General features: G+C 46.2%; 1 protein-coding gene across 1 annotated transcript in view; it reads right to left on the reverse strand.

Moving 5' to 3' along the window:
- Window positions 1-8,885: 8,885 nt before the first annotated feature.
- PLPPR5 (phospholipid phosphatase related 5) overlaps window positions 8,886-22,801 on the reverse strand; it is an 80,615-nt gene continuing 66,699 nt past the window's right edge. Inside the window, exon 6 of the mRNA XM_036273364.1 lies at window positions 8,886-9,425. Coding sequence (XP_036129257.1) covers window positions 9,393-9,425 — 33 coding nt within the window. The 3' untranslated portion in view covers window positions 8,886-9,392. The remainder of the gene's footprint in view (window positions 9,426-22,801) is intronic.

The following is a 22,801-nucleotide window of genomic DNA, read 5'->3' on the forward strand; positions in this document are numbered from 1 at the left end:
GTGATATATAAAATGACAGCAGTTCGGAAGTCAGTACTATAGTGTGGTGACCATGGAACTGTTATACTCATCTCTGTATTACTTTCAGTTCCTTGTCCTCAGGAGCTGAATATTAAATATTTGGAGTGTTGGGGATAAATTACTGCGTAAAGCTCTCTGGATGGTGATAACCACTTTGCTTGTTTTGTTTCCCCTTTTGCTACCAGACTGAGGGCTCATTCCTAGAACTTATTTTCCTTCTAATTGTTTTGAGTTGATTTTAGAGAGAGACATCAATTTGTTGTTCCACTTATTTGTGCATACATTGGTTGTTTCTTGTGTGTGCCCTGACCCGGAATCAAACCTGCAACCTTGGAGGATGGGTATGACGCTCTAGCCAACTGAACTACCGGCCAGGGCGCCTTCGTCACTTATAAACGCCATGGACTCCCTGCCGGTCAGAGGATTCTCCTGCCGTGGAAATGGCAGCCTTCCACTAAGTGTCCGGGCCCTGCGTGTTAGTGTCTCCTGCCTTATTCCCAGAACCTGTCTTTCTAAGAAAATAGGCTGTTGCTCTAGGAGAGACAAGCGGCATTAAGGAAACGACTCATCTCATTGGACTTCACAGGAGAAGGAGCGATGTGATGTACCGTCTAGAACACGTCTCGTCTCCGAGAAGCAGCTGTCTCACTGGCACTATTTCCGATGCCAACTCACATGAATGACTAACTCCGTGTTGCACGAAACCGCAGGCGCGTGTCACACGCTACTGGACGTTGGAGGACGAGTCACCCCGCTCCGGAGCGTGCACTCACACCGCACACCTAAGGAGGCCCGTTAAGAACATGTTCCCAGCGGCAACCATGGCACACGGAAATCCCGTTTTCTCGTGGTCTCCTTTGACCCCCAAGCCTTAACATCTGCTGATAAAACCACAGAGGTCCTTTTTCCATCCTTACCCACAACACAGTAACATTTTATTTTATTTTTTATCTTTATTGTTGAAAGTATTACAGATGCCTCCCTTTTCCCCTTATCGACCCCCACTCCTCCTGTTTCCCCGAACTGTTGTCTGTGTCCATTGGCTGTGCGTATATGCACAGAAGTGCTTCGGTTTATGTCCCCTCCCCCCCCCATTCCTGTGAGGTGCAGTGGTCACTTGTGACTTAGGTTCTGAAAAAGCCCTACACCCTCAGTGTCTCTTCCTCTCCCTGCGTCTCCCCGTCTGCTGGCTGGAGGCAGAAGACGCACAGGCCCTAAGGGAGCCCAGAACCTGGCAGGAGCCTGGTTCCCTGAGTCACTGCGCAAGGAAAAATCACCCCCAGAAAAGACGAACTAGGAAGGAAGAAAGCACCCTTCTGTGTGGGTGCCCTCCTGGGCTGTGGGCTCAGCACTGTGGTCTGGGCCCCGGGAGGGTCTGCTGATGGCAGGGCGCTGCCCAACGTGGGGACGGCAAGTGGCTGAACGGAACCCTCTTGGAAGCCTGTTCCCAGCTTTATTTCTTTTTCCCGGGTGTTACCCCACCCCCTCCCTCATTCATTGGACTCTTCTCAGCTACAACGGACTCAGAGCCCTTTGAGTTATGACTTTGGATCCATATACAACACTGTGGAAGTTCTGGTCAAACATCTGAAAAGGCAATGACCACACTGAAATATACATATATATTTAATCCTCACCTAAGAATACTTTTCCGTTTATCTTCAGATAGAGTGAGAGAGAGAGAGGGAGAGAGTAAGAGAGGGAGAGAGATAGAAACATCAAAGTGAGAGGGACACATCGATTGTCTCTCGCATGGCCCTGACCAGGGCAGGGGACGAACCATAACCGAGGTACGTGCCCTTGACCAGAATCAAACCGGAGACTCTTTGGTCTGTGGGTCAACGTTCTTCCCGCTGAGCCAAACTGGCCAGGCCTGAACTATATTTTTAATTACTACAAATTGTGCACATTCTAGATTTCACTCCTCCACATTTTCTTGTAATCGTATGCATTTACATATGTGATTTTCTGCATCAAAGCAATCAGAGGGTACAATTTGCATCCTTCTTTAACTTGAAATTATAGCATACACATTTTTTCTGTTGCTACATAATGTGCATAACTATCATTTTAATGACCACGTAACAGTCTATGGTTTGATAAACCATAATCCAGCCTCCTGTTGCTGTGCATTTGCGTGGTTATTGACATCGTATGAATAACACTGCAACAATCCTCTTTGAGATTATTAAATTACATTAGTTTTGGAGACAGATTCATAGGAAGGAAATTACTGAATCATGACATGTGTTGCCAAATTGCATTAGAAGGGAGTTGCCCTGCCAGCAGGAATACATGCTGCTATTGGCTCTGTCTCAACCCTGCCAGATTTGGGCATTTTAATCTTTTTTTATGTTTTATAATTTAATAGTCACAACATTCACTTTGAGTCTTCCATTGTGGATGCTAATGATCTCAGGTGTTGGAGGAAAGAAAAACATTTCTTGGGTGTCTCCCGGTCTGTCACCACGTTGGGGATGTGTGTGCACCGCCTACAGGACCCTGCCCCCTGCCCACGCCAGTGTCTCCCAGCATCCTTACCCCGCATCGCGTTCCTGCATCCTTACCCCGCATCGCGTTCCTGCATCCTTACCCCGCATCGCGTTCCTGCATCCTTACCCCGCATCGCGTTCCTGCATCCTTACCCCGCATCGCTTTCCTGCATCACGCTGCCAGCATCTGGAGTTATAGCGCACGTCTACGTTCTTCTTTATTTTCTTAACTCCTCCAATAAAATGGAAATCAGCTGGACACAGTGGTTCTGTCTTCTCTGGGATAGTACTTCGCCTGCAGTGGGGCCTGGATCAACATTGTTGAGTGAAAATATGAAAACTATAATTAAAGAATCTTGATTTATAATAAGATCAACCATGACCGATGGCCATTGGGGCCATTTGTAGATATTTGGTGCTGTCTCCTCTCTTTTGGGTACTTCCCCACTTGGTCACTTTCTAGCGAGGTCAAGTTCGGTCGATTTGCCTTGACTAATGAAGGATGAGCAGCATCTGGGAAGGGTGGTATGTGTCTGTTTGGGGCAGACTAAGAGCCAGCCACACCAGGGTCACTGCCAATGTTCCATGGTGTCACCTTTGCCAGCCTGGGTCTCAATTTAGGACATCTATTAATAGGTCAGAGCCTCCAAGTACCCCCTGGTGACCATGTCTTGTGAACCAGAAATAAACAGTAAGGACTGGGGCTGAGATGGAGGGTTGGCTGTTACAGTAGAAAAATCTAGTGAAACCCAACGAACGCAGAGACTAATAGGTTTAAAAGTGTGGTCAAATTTACAGAACTGGCCATGGAGAAGCTGTCTGTGCCTTTGCTCTAGGGGACCAGGCAGTAAACAGGTGTGCCCGTTTGCTAGAGCTGTGTATTCAGGTGCCATAAATGATACACATTTAGTGTGGCACAGTCCAGGTTAGAATCTGCAGCTGTGGTTTTGAGTCCTTCTGAAGGCCACACGGAGACTGCTCAGGCCTCTCGCCCACCTTCTGTTAGCTCCCCGGCAATTCCTGAGTCCCTGGCACGTGCGAGCATCACCCTCTTTTCTACCTTCACCCTGCAAGGTGCTCTCCCTGTGAATGTCTGCGCTCAAAGTTCCCCTTTCTGTGAGGTCACCAATTGAGTGGGATTGGGGTCCACTCTACTCTAGAATGTCCTCATCTTAACTGATTATGCCCGCAGCTGCCTTATTTCCAAATAAGGTCACTTTCTGAGATACTTGGGGTTAGAGCTTCAGCATGTTCATTTTAGGGGGACACAACTGAACTCATAACAAGAAGAATAGAAGTTCTTGCTCGGTCTTATCACCCGAAATGAGATTATGCATGTGAATACCACGAATTGATATCAGGGTATAAACAATCTGCGACTATGTCTGTATTAACCTGTAAAGAAGAGAGTTCAGCTCACCACTGCTTCTGTAATTCTTACACTGGTCCAGAAAAACCTGTTGAATGAGAAAGAGCCAGCAATAATGAGAGGAAAATGGGAGTTGAAAAATGGCCATGTTACCTGTTTAAAAGATGCATTGTTAAGTGAACAGGGTCCGATTCTGCGCTGATGGGACCTACCCAGACGGTGCACCCATATGCCTTTGGATTTCACGATTAGGACTGAGTTTTCAGAACAAATATAAAGGCATCTGAAATGATGTGGATATGATCCCAGATGCTGTCACCATATGTCTCATAAATTTCCCACTTCAACAATAGCAGTCTATACCATTTGGTTTATCAGGTGTAATAGACGTCGGCTCCGAAAGGCAAGCAGCAAGCTGGCGAGGAGAGCCCGAGACTTCCACGGCGCTGGAGTTTAACACCCACTCACCGCAGTTTACGGTCTCAACACCTGACCTTGTATTTACAGTAAAACTGTACTCGCATCACACAACGCTCTGAAGCCATTCTAAATTTGTTGACATCTCTCTGAGTTCTTGCAGATGATGCCTTAAGATAACACCCGGAAGGAAATCTCACATCGCACTTTCTTTAGTAGTGAGAAAAAACACACCTACTTTAGGACTGACTTACCCATCAGGTGGATCATCGTGGGCCCACTTTGGTGAGCAGATGACTTCAGTCCGAAGTCAATACCATAACAGCAAGGAAGTCAGAGGAACAGCAGTGACAACACCTATCACAAGCCCACACATTTTATTGCATCACAGCAGTGGGGTCCACTTCCTTCTTAGTCACTGTCAATGCGGGGGCTGCGGGGCTGCCCAGTCTGCAGGGCCGGGCCCCACAGTCCGCACGTGGCCGTCCCTGGTGCGCGCGGAGCCGCTGGGTCCCAGCGCTCGCCGGGAGCGAACCGAGAGCCCTTCCCGGGTCCCAGCGGTCCTCCAGGGAAGCCTGAGCAATACTTAAAATGTCTCAGTATCTTCGAAAAGGTTTTCTTTATTCTGTTTTAAGATATCAATGTAAAAATACACCCTTTTATTTTCCTCCTGGGGAAAAAAAAATGTTTCCCTTTTCTAGGATTGACAGTGTTTCAGCACAATGAAAGGGGAACAGTTAGAAGTATGAGGGCAGACAGGCCACAGGGCTGGTCTGTCGGGCTACCCTTGTGAAGGACATTCTGGAGACGTGGATTTGGAGAGCACACCTGAGTGGGGGGTGGTTGTGTCCACGCAGCAATGCTTTTAAGAGGAGGTCCTTGTATTTGTGGGACCACAAATTTGAAAATGGCAGTCAACTTTAGAATTTAGATCCTGCAATCCATCCATGGTTCACAAATTATTTTTTTAATCCTCACCCAAGGATATTTTTCCATTTATCCTCAGATAGAGTGGGAGGGAGGGGGAGAGAGAGAGAGAGAGAAAGGGAGAGAGAGAGAAACATTGACATGAGAGGGACACACCGACTGGCTGCCTCCTGCATGACCCCAACCAGGGCCGGAGACGAACCACAACCAAGGTACGTGCCCTTGGCTGGAATTGAACCCACGACTCATTGATCACAGACGGACGTTCTACCGCTGAGCCAGGGCATGTTCACAAATCATGAGGTGGAAATATTATTAAAAATAATATTGTTACTTTTAATCCTCACCTGAGGACATGCTTACTGATTTTAGAGAAAGAGGAAGGGAGGGTGGAGGAGGGGAGAGAGAGAAAGAGAGATGTGAGAAGCATTGGTCCCTGGCCTCTCCTACATGCCCTGACCAGGAATCAAACCTGAAATCTTTTGGTGTGCGGGATGACACCCCAATCAACCAAGTCACCTGGCCGGACAGGCATTTTCTTTTTTTCATTAAACCTCCACCATGTCCTGAGATTCTGAGAACCAGCTGTGATCTATGGTGGAAAGGTCAGGAAAGAAAAATTTAAATACTCATCCTTTTTTCTTCTTAGAAGAGAATCATTCGCTTAATGTGTGGAAGAAATCCCCTTAATTGATATTTTAAAAGAATCGTCACTTACAAAATTCATTAGGAAACCCAGGCCCGGGAAACTGTGGCAGGGTGTGTGCAGGGCCCCTTGTCTGTGTCCAGGGCAAAGAGCCGAACCAGGTCATTTCCGCCTGTTCTTCAGCCCCTTGCTCATACCGGGAGCAGCAGCCCTGTACCTGCTCAGTGTCCCAGGCAGATTGCAGGGGGCTGTGACCCATCAGTAAGGAGCCGGGCCATGAGATGCACGGGGTCACTTAGCTGCCCAAGAGCTGGTATCACCGGACCCCAGGCCCTGTCCCCAGCATCCTCTAGTCACTCGGGGAGCTGTCATTGCCCTGAGGAGCGTTCTTCATCCGTCCACCCTCAAGAAAGGATGAATACCTGGAGGAAATCAAACTTAATCTTTAAATTTAATTTTTCAAGTTTTATTTGAAAAATACAATACACAGTAGAGAATACCCCCTCCCCCCGCTCTTTCGCAGAGGAAACTGCAATGACAGTAACGAGATATTTGGCTGGGAAGATCCTGAGGAAAGAGAGGCCCGTTAAAAGTGGAAGAGAAAAGTCTGTTGGAGAAGGTTCTCCTCTCTTTTAACATAACAGAGCCTGTAGACAATCTTAGGGATCAGATAAAACATGTGCAGAGTTTCTGCCATGCAAACAGAGACGGTGGAAATTTTCAGGCTGACCAATTGAAACCGACCTGGGCCCCTAATAAGAAGAATACAAAGATGCCATCACCAGAAAGATAACGTGTTTGCCTGCTTTTACTAGACTACAATGTACATATTTACAAATCAGCACTTTCTTCAATGTGTTTTCATTGTTCTTGGAACAGAGAGGGATGGTTCTTAAGGGTTCTTTGCTGGTTTCCTGCCTTCTGCACAGATATCTTTTATTCTTCTGAAATTCCTTGACAAAAGGATTATTCATTGCTGCAGAATCTTGGGCCCATGACATTTAAATGTCAGAGAGGGCCTGACTGGGATCCGGGGTTCAGCCTGGGTTTCTGAGGAATTGAAAACTCCTGCACTGAGACAGGTTTAACAAGGTGCAAAGGTACAGCAAAGGTACAAGCACATGGCTAAGGCTTTCAACAGGAGAGCGTTGCCAACCAGTTCCTGGGGAAACTGGTCCCAGAACCGACGGAATTGCTCCAACTCTGGAAGTCTCACCAGGACCCCCGCCCTCTAAGACACTAAGTGCCACTCCAGTGTCCCGGAAGTGAGGGCCTGACCCCAGTGTCACCTGGTCTTTAAGGGGGTCAAGGCGTTCCAGCTTCTCCTGTCCTGCGCGTCCACCTGAGCTGAGTGGCTCTGGTCTGCTAGTGGCGGTAACATGAATGTCCAGTTTTAACTTCCACAGTGATGGAGAAACCACGGAACATCTACTTTGGAAGTCATGGAAAGGTGTTTGGTTTGTTTATTTTCTGATTTCTGTTGAAGTTACAGAGAAAATTAAAAATGTATTTTCTTTAGTTCTGCCAAGGTCTGGAGGTATTTCAGCCAATTGGTGACTGCTCACATGGGGCGGCTCAGTCCACTGGGTCGTCCTCACGATCTTCGTCCTCGCTCGTCCACGCTGGGGGAAGGCCTGGTCCCGGGCCCTCGAGGCGGGGCAGGGCAGGGGCGAGCGTGACAAGGGAGGCGTCTGATTTCGGTTTCGACTTCACGAAGCCCTCACATCCACTCTCAACATGATTTGTTACAGGAAAATAAATAGGTTACTCCATTGTTGGATATTTGAAGAAGGTTCATTTTTAAAAGAAACATTTAAAATACAACATAGTGTTTGAACTCTGTTGTGGCATTTCTTCGTGTGTGTGTGTTTTTTTTTTTAATATAGGTAGTTTCCTGGGTGTGCCTGACCTCTCAAAAGCCCTAGCGCGGCCGGACCAGCACGGCAGCCTGGGCCACCGGAAGGGCTGCCGGCTCAGGACAGAAAGCCTGGACGTGCGCTGTGCCAACATCGGCTGTGGGAAGCAGGCGCCGTGCCCCCCTGTCCCTGCGTCACCGCTGCCGGCTCAGGACAGAAAGCCTGGACGTGCACTGTGCCAACATCGGCTGCGAGAAGCAGGCGCCGTGCTCCCCTGTCCCTGCGTCACCGCTGCCGGCTCAGGACAGAAAGCCTGGACGTGCACTGTGCCGCCGTCGGCTGCGGGAAGCAGGCGCCATGCCCCCCTGTCCCTGCGTCACCGCTGCCGGCTCAGGACAGAAAGCCTGGACGTGCGCTGTGCCAACATCGGCTGCAGCTGTGGGAAGCAGGCGCCGTGCCCCCCTGTCCCTGCGTCACCGCTGCCGGCTCAGGACAGAAAGCCTGGACGTGCGCTGTGCCAACATCGGCTGTAGCTGCGGGAAGCAGGCGCCGTGCTCCCCTGTCCCTGCGTCACCGCTGCCCGCTGCAGAGCTACGGCCAGGCTCTCGCAGGGCTTGTCCGGCCCCGCGATGGGACAGACAAAAAGGGCTCGAGAGCTGCAGAGGACCGTTCATGTGCGAAGTGAAATTTGTTGACCACATTTCTTGCATTTATATCATTTGAATTCGGTTGCCAGGGTGTGGTTCTTCCCTATTTAACTTATGTGGAAATTGACTAGTGAAAAGTGTAAGAATGGAGCCTTCGACCAGTCTGATCAGTCTCGAGACACTGTTACCAGTGGAAAATTGCTCTGTAAGTAGGAGCCACCGCTGGGCTGTCACCTGAACCGCCTGGCCCACGGCCAGCACCCAGACACTACACAACAATGACACCGCTCTGGTCAGGAACCAAAGTCCAAATAAATAACTTTTAATTATAATACATTACTTATTACAGTAAAAATTGGCATTTTCCCCTTCAAAAGCAGAAGCACCAGTCTGAGAGGGTATAGAACAAACGGTGTTGTAAGGGAAATAATATTATAATAGCATAATATTATGTGCAAAGGTTATTTTAGTATAGAACATACTTTCTAAAAGTAAAGTAATTTCACACACGGAACTCTGTTAGGATGGAAAGAATGTCATGCTGACTAATAAAGTAAAACCCCCATGACTTTCCAAGTCCACGTCAAAGGAAAGAATGGTATTCTGCTGCATTGGTAATATGAAACATTAAAAAGCTTCACTGGCCCCAAATGGAGGGATTTCTCATACAAATTTGAGTTGTGTAGAGGTTTTTCCACATAGCCTCGGTGGTGCTGTGAGAAACTAAAGTGGATGTTTTATTTCAGAATTCATTTGTTCATCAGGTCACCCCATTTTAATTGAACACCTACTTTGTGCGAGGCTTGTTGTAGGTAGTGGGGATACAGAGAGACACAGCCCTGCCTTTGAGGAGCTCACAGTCTAGTGGGGGAAACAGATACATCGACATTGATTTTAAACTTATAAAAATCATTGGACAACTTTAGAAACTTCTGCAATCAAACAAACTTTGGGTGTTACGGATGGATGGTGAAAAGGGACGATGTCCAATGCAGGGAGAACCCATCAGCTTCCGTATCATGTGACTTCCGCGAAGGCCGTGATGTGGTTCTGCAAAGAGAAAGGAATTGCAAGGTCAGGGTCAATCCTCAGTGTGTTTACGAACAATTGTGAGCCTAACAGAAAACCATAGGCCACACAGGTTTAGGTTGCAAAAGCACACAGCGTTATTGAACTAGTTCTCTGGATGATGACATAAACTTAGCTGCTAATTATATATTGTATTCAACATGCTTTATATATATCTTTTCTTTATTGATTTGAGAGAGAGAGGAAGGTAGAGGGAGAGAGAGAGAGAGAAACATCAATGAAAGAGAAACATCAATCAGCTGCCTCCTGCATGCCCCCCACTGGGGATCGAGACCGCACAGCGGGCATGTGTCCTGACTGGGAATCAAACTGGTGACCTTTTGGTGCATGGGACGATGTCCAATCCACAGAGCCACACTGACCAGGACTGTATTCAACAGTCTTAATTAACCAAATAGGTGAAAATGTTATACCTGCTTTCTTCAAAATGAACACTGAAATTGGGAGGGAGAAAAACAGCAGAGTCAGACACATTAATACTCTGCTCAGTGCTGATGGAATGTTGGCGCTTCCAAGGCCCTTCCCCAGTGACACAGATGGCATAGACAAGGTGGTGATGTTCTCTGACAAACAGCATTTGCTGGTTTTCTTTGTCAACCAGCAAATGCAATACTTAAACATTGCATTCCTGATGCAGGAAGCCAGACCGCAGACAGCTGTCTGTGTTGCTTACTTCAGCCACAGAAGTCTCCAGGAAGACTTTTTGCTTGTTTTTATTTTTATATTTTTAAGCAACAAAATTGGGTACAAAGAAACCCTGTGGAATGGCTAATATTTAAATGGACATTCAGCGGGCCCTCCCATGGCTGCCGAAAGGCTGCAGGGGAAAACTGATATGAGGTGATGAGCCATGCTACATACAGGGTTACAGGAGATGTAACGCAAGTGACAGCCCAGCAGTAGCAGCAGCATTTCGAAAGGGTGTTACCATCATGCTGCCTGCTTGGAATGCTTGTCATAGTCAGTTTCGCATCGACTATGAGTCAAAGACATCCTATGAGGTTTCTGCCATGCACATGAGCGCTTTTCAAATTTGTGTGAAATGTTTATCAAGTTAAACCATTTTCTTAAAATGTGTGTGAGGAAATTAAAGTCCATTTCCACTGAATGCAGGCACATGAAGTCACGAAGGCATTATTTTCTGGGTTTCATTCACGCTGGAGAAAAACAGTATTGGTGCAAATCAGTCATGAGCAGTGCTTTTCACTGACTCCTGATAGAGCCTTTGAAAACTGAATTTCTCATTAAAAGAGCTGGTGGAAGTGTTGGGGAATTCAGCAGCCTCTACATTTTCCCGAGTTTCTTTTACAAAAGCACAGGTGTGACTTGAGGACAAAGGGACCTGTCAGAGGCATGCAAGGCATGCAGATCAAGTAGAAGCCTAAGAGTGGCAGAAGCAGTCAGTCCGGTCTCATTGCACTGGCCTCCTGAGGACCTGAAGTCTGAGCTGAGAAAGTAAATCTGATACAATGTATCAGCACAAAGTTGACAAGGGTGTCACAGGTCTGGACTAGACCCAGCAGACAGTAACTGCTGGAAAGATGTTAAGATATAAATTGGAAATTAATCAGTCTGTAGCAACTGGTGGGTAGGTCAAGGGTGACGAAGTGGCAGCAGAAAGAAAGGAAAGGAGATAAAAAAAAAAAAAGAAGATAAAAAGAAAACGAATGGTATCTGGAAGGCATAGGTGTCAGTGTTCCCTTGACCTATATAATGAAGTTTCCACAAGGCTCATTAAATTTGCTGAAGATGATCCTAAGTGCAGGGGACAGCCATCGTCTTGGGAGGTAGAATAGAAATATTAAAAGATTGTTACAAAAGAGAGAAAATTATCAGAAACAAATCACTGATAATCAATGCAGGGCAGGACAGGGCAGAGGAGAAAGGAAGTGATAAGTGATGAAGAATGTGCAATGTGACCATATAAATTAGCATCGAAACCTGGACACACTGAGGGGAAAAACAGATACTAATAAAATCCAAGGACAATAGACTTAAATCGAGACCACCCACAGAGGGACATGAGGTCATCTCAGAAATAAGGCCTTGAGTGTACGACTTTACATGTGCTATTAGACCTGTGCTCAGGCTGGCGTTTAAATCACGTTTCAGGGACCATTCACGCTTCCTCTCCCTGCACAGAACCCTCTTCCTGCTGCTCAGCCACGACCAAATCAACCTACAGGTGACAGTTAGTTTCCTGACTGACTACATTGTTAAATCCCGAGGCCCTGGGAAAATGCCTGCTTTTTAAAAATTATTTATTTATTTATTTTTGTTTAAATCCTCACCTGAGGATATTTTTCCATTTATTTTCAGACAGAGTGGGAGGAAGAGATAGAGAGAGAAACATTGATGTGAGTGAGACACGTTGATTGGTTGCCTCCCGCACAACCCTGACCAGGGCCAGGGACGAACCACAACCAAGGTACATGCCCTTGACTAGAATTGAACCCGTGACTGTTTGGTCTGCGGGCCGACACTCCAATCGCTGAGCCAAATCGACCAGGGTGGAAAATGCCTGCCTTTTTTTTTATCAGCACTATTTCTGTTTCATATCACACTTAAGTGGTTTATTTTGTTGTTTGTTTTTAGAGTGGGAGAAACATCAATGTGAGAGCAAAACATTGACTGGCTGCCTCCTGCATGCCCCCTAATGGGGATCGAGCTTAAAACCCCAGGCATGTGCCTTGACCAGGAATCGAACCGGCAACCTTTAGGTGCACAGGATGACGCCCAACTGACTGAGCCACACGGGCCAGGGCCACACTTAAGTTTTAACGTCTGAGATGACACTTCTGATTTGACTGGGATGAGAAGGGTCCTGCTTGGGGCGGGTCATTTTAAGGTGGTCATTAGTAGAGAGATAAATAAATAAAAATACAATATCGAAGTGACCGTGCACAGGGAAGAGAAATTAAGGGGGAAATTGAATAATAGATTCTACATACATGGAAGGAATATACAGACAGCACAGGGGCCATCTGTTCATTAATTTCACTGTCAAGAGCAAAAGAAACCACACCACAGAATGAAAGAGATGGATTATTTATCTCAGCAGGCTTTTAAAAATAAGATTAATTCTCTTCTAGCCTGGGGCAGCTTTTCCCAAAGGAATCTGGAGGAGACAAGCTGATTACTGAAGGTCCTCACCTTCTACAGACAAGTATTCTGTAGAATAACGATTATTACTTCAGCACAGGTCATCTGAAATGCCCAGACACGTGGCATCGTTCCTGGGCAGGAAGGTGGGATAGTACGCATTTTCCCATCAGCATTTTCCTCAGTAGTATAGAAAACCAGAATTGCATTTAATATTGTCAGATCACCTGTGTTGAGGAACGAACTCTCTGGCCAACTGGATGATGAGGGGTTTCTCCCTTTAATCTGGCTGAATTCTTATTTTGCAGCAATAAATCTTAGTGGATAACAGAGCAAACACGCAGTAGGCAGACCAGGAACTCGTGCATCAAAGCATAATCCAGTCACAGGAGGAAGTGGTCCTCTGTGTCAGTGATCAGCAGTCACTGGGGCCCTCCACCACCAACCCCGGGAGGCCCGGGTGCAGGTGCGGACTGGAGCCAGCGCCGAAGATGAGAAAGTTTGGCCTCATTAGAAAGCATTCACTCAAGTTCACAGCAAGTCAGGGAGCAAAATACTGAATCCGGTCCTTGAGGGCAGGGTTCCCATGCAAACCAAGCACCTTTTCTGAAAAGTAATTTTAGATTCTTAAATTTGGTAATTTCTGAAGTCTACAGCATCTAAGGTCTACATGAAAATCTGTATTTCACTCTTTTGTGGTTTAAGACAAAATTTTCATTTATCTATGATATGAAAATTTGGCGGTGACTTGCCACCGAAGAAGGCGGGCCACCAGCGATCCATCTCCCTTTGAAAGTCAGGGGAGGGCAAGCGGCCGCTCCACGCAGGGGACAAGGAAGGCCGTTCTGTCGTGGGCTGAGTGCCGCGAAATGCTAGATTCCTGTTCACAAATGGAAACAGTGAACAAAATGAAATATATTTGAAAGATAATAGTAACAACCATGATCCAGCACCCAGATCCCTTTCGGAGTCTTGGAACCCTGCACAGAAGGACAGTTTTTCTGTATTTGCCGAGGCTCCAAGCTCGGTGCGCAGCAGCGCACCTACGTTTATTGCCTTAGTCGGAGGTGTTCGCGGTGGCTTATGCCCACCATCCAGCTGAGGAGCCGGGCCAGGCAGTCTTTAAAGGGCCGTCCCTGCGAAAGCTCTTCTTGACCACCCTCAACAGATTGGATTCGAGACACCTACAAAACGTAATTTATATATTATTGCAGTGCTTCTTTCAATACTGACTTATTCCGTGGGACAGAGGATTCATCTGAAGTTCTGTGCTGGTACAGTACTAGACCGAATGCTTCCGGCTCCAGTTTCTCTCTTTCAAGATGATTATAAACAGCTTTGTGTTTTCCCAGGAGGCTGTCAGCTTAGGTTTTTAGCCTAAAAGTAAACCGGAATCCGTACATAATTCAAGGACTCAGTCTTGAGCTCTCTGCTCGGGCAGCTGAGGGCCAGCGACTCTGAAGTCAGTGTTTGAATGTGGGCCCAGAACAACAAAAACTTTCACAAGCACTTTAACCTTTTCGAAGACCCAGCTTCTCATCTGTGAAGTGGAAATAATAGTTTAAATGGATTCTTATTACAAACAAGTGAGATCATATGCATAGAGCTCTTCTCAAACATCGTCATAGTCTCTATAAAAGCTACAGAAACAAAATGAAAAATAAAAGAAACCATGAAGATTTTAAAAGATAATTGGTTGGAATTTTATAATTCTGCAAGTTTACAATTCTATGATACAAACTTGAAAACCCAAATATTTATTTTTTTAAAAATATGGTTTTATTGATTTTTAGGGAGAGAGAAGCATCGATGTGAGAGAGATACATGGATCAGCTGCCTCCTGCACGCCCCCTACTAGGGATGGAGCTTGAAACTCTGGCATGTGCCCTGGCTGGGAATCAAACCAGGACCTCTCAGCCCATGGGGCAATGTTCAATCCACTGAGCCATACCAGCTGGGCCCAAATATTTCTTATAAGAGTGTTACAAACTAGCCCTGGCTTGTTTGGCTCAGCAGTTAGAGCATCAGCCCATGGACCAGAGAAACCCTGGTTCAGTTCCCGCTATGGGCATGTACCTCAGTTGCAGTTTATCCCCAGCCCCGGTTGGGTTTGTGTGGGTAGCAACTAGTCGATGTGTGTCTCTCTCACATTGATCTTTCTCTCTCTCTTCCTCCCTCTCCTCCTCCTTCCCACTCTATCTGAAAATAAATGCAAACATATCCTCAGGTGAGGATTAAAAAAAAAGATTGCTACAAACTCATTTGGGGACAAAGCCCATACCTGAGTGTATGGAGGACCACCGTACTGTCTGCGCTGTGACAGTATCCATCTCTGATTACAAAGCACTGCCTGGATCCTGCTCAGGTTAACAAACACAGTGTTTTGTCCTAAAATATAAAATATTTTGAATCCTGAGCAGCACCTAGCACCAAGGATTCTGGATAAGGAGTCATGGTCCTATAATTAAAAAAGTGAATCACAGCTGGGGAAATGATGACATCAGGGCTAAAATGTGACAGACCGAAGTCCTTTTGGGAAAGAATTTTGGGAACCATTTCTTTCTCCCCAGTGGTTCTGTTTCTATTTGGAGTTTTAGATTAGCTCAGAGCTTTGTTTCCATTAGGGGATTTGGGGGGTACTATTTGGAGAAAAGGGCTAAAAGCTACTTTCTGAGAGAATTGTTTCTCCCTAGAGAAAGGCGAGCTCTTTAGGTGCCTTTTTCTGATAAGCTAATTAAACCAGAGGCAGCCCCCCCCCCACCCCGATAAAGGAGCATTAGCTAGAGACCTCAGAAGTCTTTCCACACCCTGAGGAGCCGGAGCAGCCGACAGCGCCCCACAGTGAACCCCTCAGAGCCCTGCTCCTCCATCCTGGCTACACACTGGAATCACCTGGGAGCTTTAAGGGAGACACTGATGCAAATACTCAGCCTGGGTTTGACTGGTGTGGAGCGCGGCCAGGTGAACAGGATTGCTAAAGGCTCTCCAGACAACTGTAATGCGCAGCTGATATTAAAACCCACTGTTTCAGAAGCTCTGCAGGCCCTGCCGGATCCAAGCCCACTGTTGGTTCTGGACCCAAATCACCTGGGGTGCCTGGTGTAACACAGGCCCCCAGCCCAGGCCCGTTGGATCGGAACTAGGGGTGTGTGTCCCAGAAACCTGCCTTCGTGAGTGACGGCTTCATTCCCTCCACACCGGTCTGAGAACCACCACCTACTAGCACAGGAGAGCGGTTCATCAGCAACACAGGCACTGTCCGGACTATAGAAGCAATTCTAAAAAACTATAATTTTTCTGATAAAAAGAGCATTGCCTACAAAACGGTCATCCTGAATGTGTGTCAAAAAACTAAAATCTCGGTGTCCAAAAACTTCTGGGAACTGCCCATGTGTTCCCGGCCGAGAGCTTCACAGTGCACGGGGGTTTGGAGAAGACAGGTGTCCACTTGACTCGGCATCACCCAGTGCATGCATCGAGCCTCTTAATACGAATATGTCTATAGCACTCGGTGGGTGTGGGGGATCTGCGGAGGAGGTCATTGAGAGGATGTGACCAGTGGTTGACTCTCAAGCTGGACATGGGCAATTGGAGGCTCCTCACCCCCCCACACACTGTCCTTGGAATGTTCTGCCCATCAATCTCACACTAGGAGTCATTTCAAGGACGTAGTCTTGAGAGAGTAGGGTGCTGCTGAGACCACCTGGACGGTACACATGGCTGAACCCAGTTAGGGCCTCTATATAAACATTTAAAATTCTGGCCAGCAGGTACTAAGATCTACTTATTCATGGTCACCAAGACCTGCCTTCTGTAAGTCCTCTTGCTTATGGACTGCCACCTACTACTCCCGAGTGGCCTGCCAGTCTCCTTGGCCTCTCCTTCCCCTCCCTGACTGGGGCTGGTTTTTGAACCAACAGTATCAAGGTACTCTGTTGGAAGCTTATTAATCTCCCCAACTCTGATGACCTTCCTGTCCACCACACTTTGAGCCAACAGTCACAGTTGTGGTCTCAACATCAACACTGTCAGAAATGTAAACCCATCTGCCTCCCCTCCTACCTCACTAACAATGCGAGTTTCTTGGGCCATTTTGGAAATTTCTTGACCATTCATTTGTCCATCTTGGTCTTTCTGAATTCTGTTTCTTATGTGCCCATTCTGGACCCTACCTGAACACTCTTAAAGGGCATCCTTACATCTTACCTCACCCCCAGACGAAATCTCTGTGCAAGCTGGTCCCTCTGTCTGAGCATCCCTTTTCCACCTCCTCAGTCTCAGACCCCATGGACCAGGACCGTCACTGTGCTGTCTGATGCTGTGTAGCACAGGCACTGTGAGTGTCTGACACGATACAAAGGGAGCATGTTTGGAAACGGAAAGTACGGTCCCACCTTCTTGTATCAGGAAACAGACCAGTGTGTGACTTTGGGCAAGTCCCTTAACCTGACTATGTTGCTTCCTCTGTGAAACAGAATTAAGAAGATACAAATAATCCCCATAAAAACTATACTTGCCCAGCTGGTGTGGCTCAGTCAGTTGAGTATCAGCCCATGCACCAAGAGGTCGCCAGTTCGATTCCCAGTCAGGGCACATGCCCAGGTCGTGGGCTCGATCCCCAATAGGGGACATGCAGGAGGCGGCCAATTGATGTTCTCTCTCATCAGTCTCTCTCCCCCCGTTCTCCCCCTCTCCTTTCCCCTCTCTGAAATCAATAAGAACATATTTTTTAAAAATGACACTGATATATATCTAGATATATAGATAGATAGATAGATATAGATATAGATATAGATATAGATATAGATATAGATATAGATATAGATATATTTTTATCCTTACCCGAGGACATTTTTCAACTTTTGGTTCAGATAGAGCGGGAGGGAGAGAGGAAGAGAGAGAGAGAGAAACATAGATGTGAAAGGGACACATCGAGTGGTTGCCACCCGCATGACCCAACCAGGGCCGGGGACAAACTACAACTGAGGTACGTGCCCTTAGCGGGAACCGAATCCAGGTCTCTCTGGACCGCAGGCTGATGCTCTAACCGCTGAGCAAAACCAGCCAGGGCAAAAAAACTATAATGATATTTTATACGAAGTTCTTTGCATAATTCCAGACACATATTAAGCTCTCATTGAAGATTAGCTTTTACTGCTTTGTTTGAGATGATTATTATAGGTATTGATCTGTGACCACCTCTGTGAAATACTGTTAAGTGAGTGAGAACAGGCTCCAGAAAACCCAGGACTTACAGGACACAAACACACACGGAGCCCTGAGGGCTGTCTGAAGAGGAGTTTCCAAGGAGTGCGATGGTAGGAGACAGAAACTCCCAATTCATTTTTGTGTCGCTTCCCCAGATGTTCGCATTTGAAACCACAGACACAAATTTCTAGTTGCTTCTTTAACGGGAACAACAAGCAAGAAAAGACGTGATTGTTTCGTAAGATTGTGGTGGGTCCTTGTTTATTTCCTTGCTTTAGTCAGATACAACTTCACATTTTCTCCACAATGTTCATAGTATCTGGTGCCCAGGCCGATTGTGAAGTGCTTCTAGAACTGTCCACCGTCCGGGAACAGATCTGAGCAAGGAGGGGGCAGATGGTGTGAGGTTTCCCTGTGTAACTGTGTGTGCATCAGAAATGATTTTTTATATCTGTTATTGTTTGTCTCCTTAACTATAGACGTCAAAGATGCAGTAATCAACTCAATATTTATTCACTTGAATGAGATGAGAAAAATTATTTATGTTCAAAAGTAATTTACTGAAAAGATGCTTTCATAAAAGTCCTATTAGATAACTGAAAACAATCTGGCTTTTATTTTTTTGCATATTATATGATAATTAAAAAATTGTGTGGAGAAATAAATACTGAATATATGAAAGCACAAACAGGAAAAATGACATGGAAAATAACAATATGTGCTCATTTTTCTAACCTAAAATGTTGATGTCTATTTGAATTTTTAAGTTCCCACTTTCAATTGACTTTTTTAAGCAAAATTAAATTAGACAAATGAGAACAAAGCACTGCATGTAAACATTGGTTTACTTCAAGTACTTTTCATAAGTGCTCAAAGCTTATATTGAGGAAAAATGACTAAAATATGAACATATTTAGTTCCACTAACTATTCCAGTATCTGATCACTAATAAAGTTGTTTTGACAAGTTCCTATATAACATTTACATTACAGTTCAGCAGCTCCATAAAACAAAGATTTGCATTATAGAAAAGCAAATGAATCTTCAGTAGATTGCTATACTGTCCGTGCCAACATTCTGAAACCTCACAGGGATTTATCCCAGAGAGCACCATCGTGCATAATCATATTTGTCTTGGCAAGAAACCACAGGATTGTTTTGCTGCAGCTATGACACTAATATATGCAACATTTTATTCTATAATTTTTTCTGCCATATGCTCTATGCATAGCATAGACAACTGGCATAAATCTTCAGGTCCATTAAATACTTCTCTAGGGTATCCTAGTCTGAAATCCAATGAAAATCCTGTTAAGGGAATCATTGGTCTTACAGGAGAGAACTATCTTGAATTAAGCACTGTGTGCCAAGAAGTTATTTGTGATCTGTTACTTCACACAACTACCCTATAAAAGAACAATAATTGTATCAATTTTCCAGGTAAGAAGAAGAGGAATTTGTGTAATCCTACCTGGTCATTATGTAGCCAAATCAGGCTTGAAACCCAGGACTGCTCAAAGCTGCAAAACCTGGTCCGCAGCGCCAACCCAACCCCCTCTGCCTGACCTTCAGCTCGGGCTCCACCTTGACCCCTGTGACTTTGTAACCTGCAAAACAGTTGGTGCATTTGCTTCTCTGGGTCATTGAAAGTTCCCTTAGAATGTTCCTATCCATGTAATTATCCTTCACAGTTGCCATGGAAATCAAACATGGTCATTGCCATCTGTAATTATATGCTCTCATTGACATTTCTAGATTTGGGGAACTGTCACCACTGCTCACGGTTTTCATTCAGGTGCTGCTGCCTTTACACGCAGAGCATCTGGGGCAGTCAGGCTGGTGCAGAGCCCTGGCTGGAAATACAGAACTGTGATTTGCAAACTATTCCTCGCACGACTTCCCCCTTCTTGTCACTGGCAAGAGGGACTTCCCTTTATTTCAACTAATAAGAGCACATAAACCAAAGAAAAAAAATAACACCTAGGTTTAGATGGAAAAAAATATTTTCTTAAAAAGCATTTTTAGCCCTGGCCAGTTTGGCTCAGCGGTTGGAGGATTAGCCTGCGGACCGGAGAGTCTGTCCCGGGTTCGGTTCCCGCTAGGGGCACGGACATAAATAAATAAATAAATAAATAAATAAATAAATAAATAAATAAATAACATTTTTATAGCACTAACTTACCTCTCAGTTATCCCAAAGGAGCCTTCCGTGGCTCTAGCAGCCCATTGTAATGGCCTAATAAGATTATGTAAATATTAATTCCTCTTAGATCAATTAGAAATATTCTGTTTTCTATTAAATTCCATCCATGGCTTACATTTTATATTTATATTTATTTTCCTTCTGTTTTTTTGCACGGCATCAGTTGAAATTACTGGCATGTTCTCACCTATACAAACCTGGATGTCAGCCTCGGACCCGCATGGGCAAGGGGGAAAGGACACCAGCTCCCAGCGCTCGGCCGCTGCAGTGGACGCAGCCTGACCAGGAGGACCTCGGAGGAATGTCACGTCCTCCCGCTTGTTAGCTACGGGCACGAGAATCCTCAGACAGGAAGATGGGCACAGGAGAAAGGTCAGCACGATTTGGGGTGGCGATGGGGGTAGTTTTCTCAGTGACACCCTGCCTAGCCGTTGGCCTTTCCCACGGTACAACACTGAGATAGTTTAGATGACCCTGCTGTAGGCTGGATGCTTGCGTCACCCCAACATTCCTGTGTTGAATCCCGATCCTCAATGCGATGGTGTTAGGGGTGGGGCCTTCAGATGGCGATTAGGTCATGCAGATCCGTGCCTGATAAAGGAAGCTCCTGCCACTTCCACCCCATGAAGACACAGCAAGACGCCGCCGCCTGTGGACCAGACGCAGAATGACTCAGCACTATGGCCTTGAACTTCGCAGCCTCCAGACCCCGGAGAAATACCTTGCTGTTGTTTCTGAGCCACCTGGGCTCCGGTACTTTGCTATAGCAGCCGATGGACCAAGACAGCTGCTCTGATCAGAATCAGCACCTGACGAGAGGCGGGCTTTGCCACACATTGGCTGCTTTGTTGAAAGGGCACAGCACAGTGTTCTGAGATGCCATCTGCGTCATCTTTGTCATGAGTCTGGGTTTGCGCCTTGGGCTTGCTTCCCTGTTGCCCTCCTTCACTCATCCTCCTGGCGAGCAGGCCGCTCCTGCCTCCAGGGCAGTGGCTCCCCGCTGCCTACGGGCGAGAACCCACTTTGTCTCAGGAAACGCCCTTCGTGAATTGTCATCAAGGACCCTTTTCCATATACTTGTTTCCCATTTGCATGTGATCGCTACAGATGTGCCTAGTCATAAACGTAGCTCTTTTTTTCCATCAGGATGTGTCGTGTATTACAGACATGAACCCTTTGACAAGTGTGTTGTTTGTATTTGACACTGTCATTGGCCTTTTTTTTTTTTAGCCCTCACCCGCAGATATTTTTCCATTGATTTTCAGATAGAGTGGGAGGGAGGGAGGGAGGCAGAGAGACGGAAGCATCAATATGAGAGAGACTCATTGATTGGTTGACTCCTGCACAACCCCAGCCATACTCTTTTGTTGGTATTATCTCCAATCTGTTTCATTTTATCATTGCTCTATTACTTTCTTTTGTTACATAACTTCCCTTTACATAAATTTTAGGATTTTGCACTGTTTCTGGTAACTGTGTTTACCACAGTCAATACTAATTAAGTCTATATTTAAATGGTTTCCATTCTTTCTGCCAATTCCTCATATCTTGACTTTTCCCGACTTGAGACCTTTAGATATTGGTTTGTTACTCAGAGAGCTGTAAACATCTTCCGAGATCCTTCGTAAGTAGTACAGTCGTCCCGTGTTTCCTGTGGCTAATCCGTTCGACTCCAGCGGCTGCACCTGACTCTGAAGGATCCCTGGGGTCTTCAAATACATAGGGTTACAGCCCACAGGATAGTAATTTTAATTTTCATTGTAATACAGGGTGTGTAATTGACTCAGACAACCGAGTGTGCGCTGTATCAGTTTCACTGTCTCAACCACCTTTTTAATGAATATATTTGAAAAAGCCGCGGTGCAGTGAAGCAGAGGAAGCTGCAGCGCGAAGTGGCGAGGGACGGCTAATTCCTGAATTCTCACCTATGTGGTATTTTATGCTTATTGTGACACTTAAATGACCTTTTGGGTGGGAACAGAATTCTTATGTCACACTTGTTTCCTTGCACACCCACAGGCATCACCCCCTCCTGCTCCGGCACCGAGCGACGGGGAGGGAGCAGGCCGAGGCCGCAGGCTGTCAGTCTAGGGCCGTGTCCGCTGTGTGCGCGTCGGTTTCACTAGGCTATGACGTTCCTACTCAAAAGCTCAGTGGCTTCCAACAACAGAAACGTGTCTTCCCCTCATCCTGCATGGTGGTCAGGTTTCGTGCACCTGCAGCAGGTGCTGGTGCCGGTCTGCTTCCCATGTCTTCCCATTCTGGGGCCAGGCGGAGGCGCACCCCCTCCCAGAGCGTGGCCTTCCCTTGGAAGAAGGCCCAGGAGGACTAAGGTCGGCAGACAGTCTTGATGGCTCTACAGGTTTCTGACTGATGGGCTCTACGTCAGGTTCACTCACGTGTTACTGACCAAGTCCGAAGTGACTGGAGCAGGAAGGGCAGTCTGCCCAAGGAGGAGGTGGCTAATCACTGGGAGCAATATAACCCAAACCATCACTATTTATAGGGCTCTGTCTTCTGTACTGAAATTCAGAAACTTCACCAACACATATCTAAGTTCTAAAGTATGTTCTAATTTTACCTTTCATCTAGTTAACCCTTCTAGTCTAAAGACTCAGATGTTTATTTAGAAGAAAAGTCTCCTTAAAGGATGTCTCTGCACATTCCTACAGCTCCACTGTCTTCTTCGTTAGGATCTCCAGTGATTCACACGTTAGATTTCTGACATATCCTCCAGGTCCATTACCTTTTCTCAGATCGACTTTATTCTCTTGTTCTTTTACAACACCTGCTGACCCTGTCCTTCGGGCGCCGGTTCGCCTTC

Source organism: Molossus molossus, unplaced genomic scaffold (assembly GCF_014108415.1).
Source record: "Molossus molossus isolate mMolMol1 unplaced genomic scaffold, mMolMol1.p scaffold_m16_p_20, whole genome shotgun sequence".
NCBI lineage: Eukaryota > Metazoa > Chordata > Mammalia > Chiroptera > Molossidae > Molossus > Molossus molossus.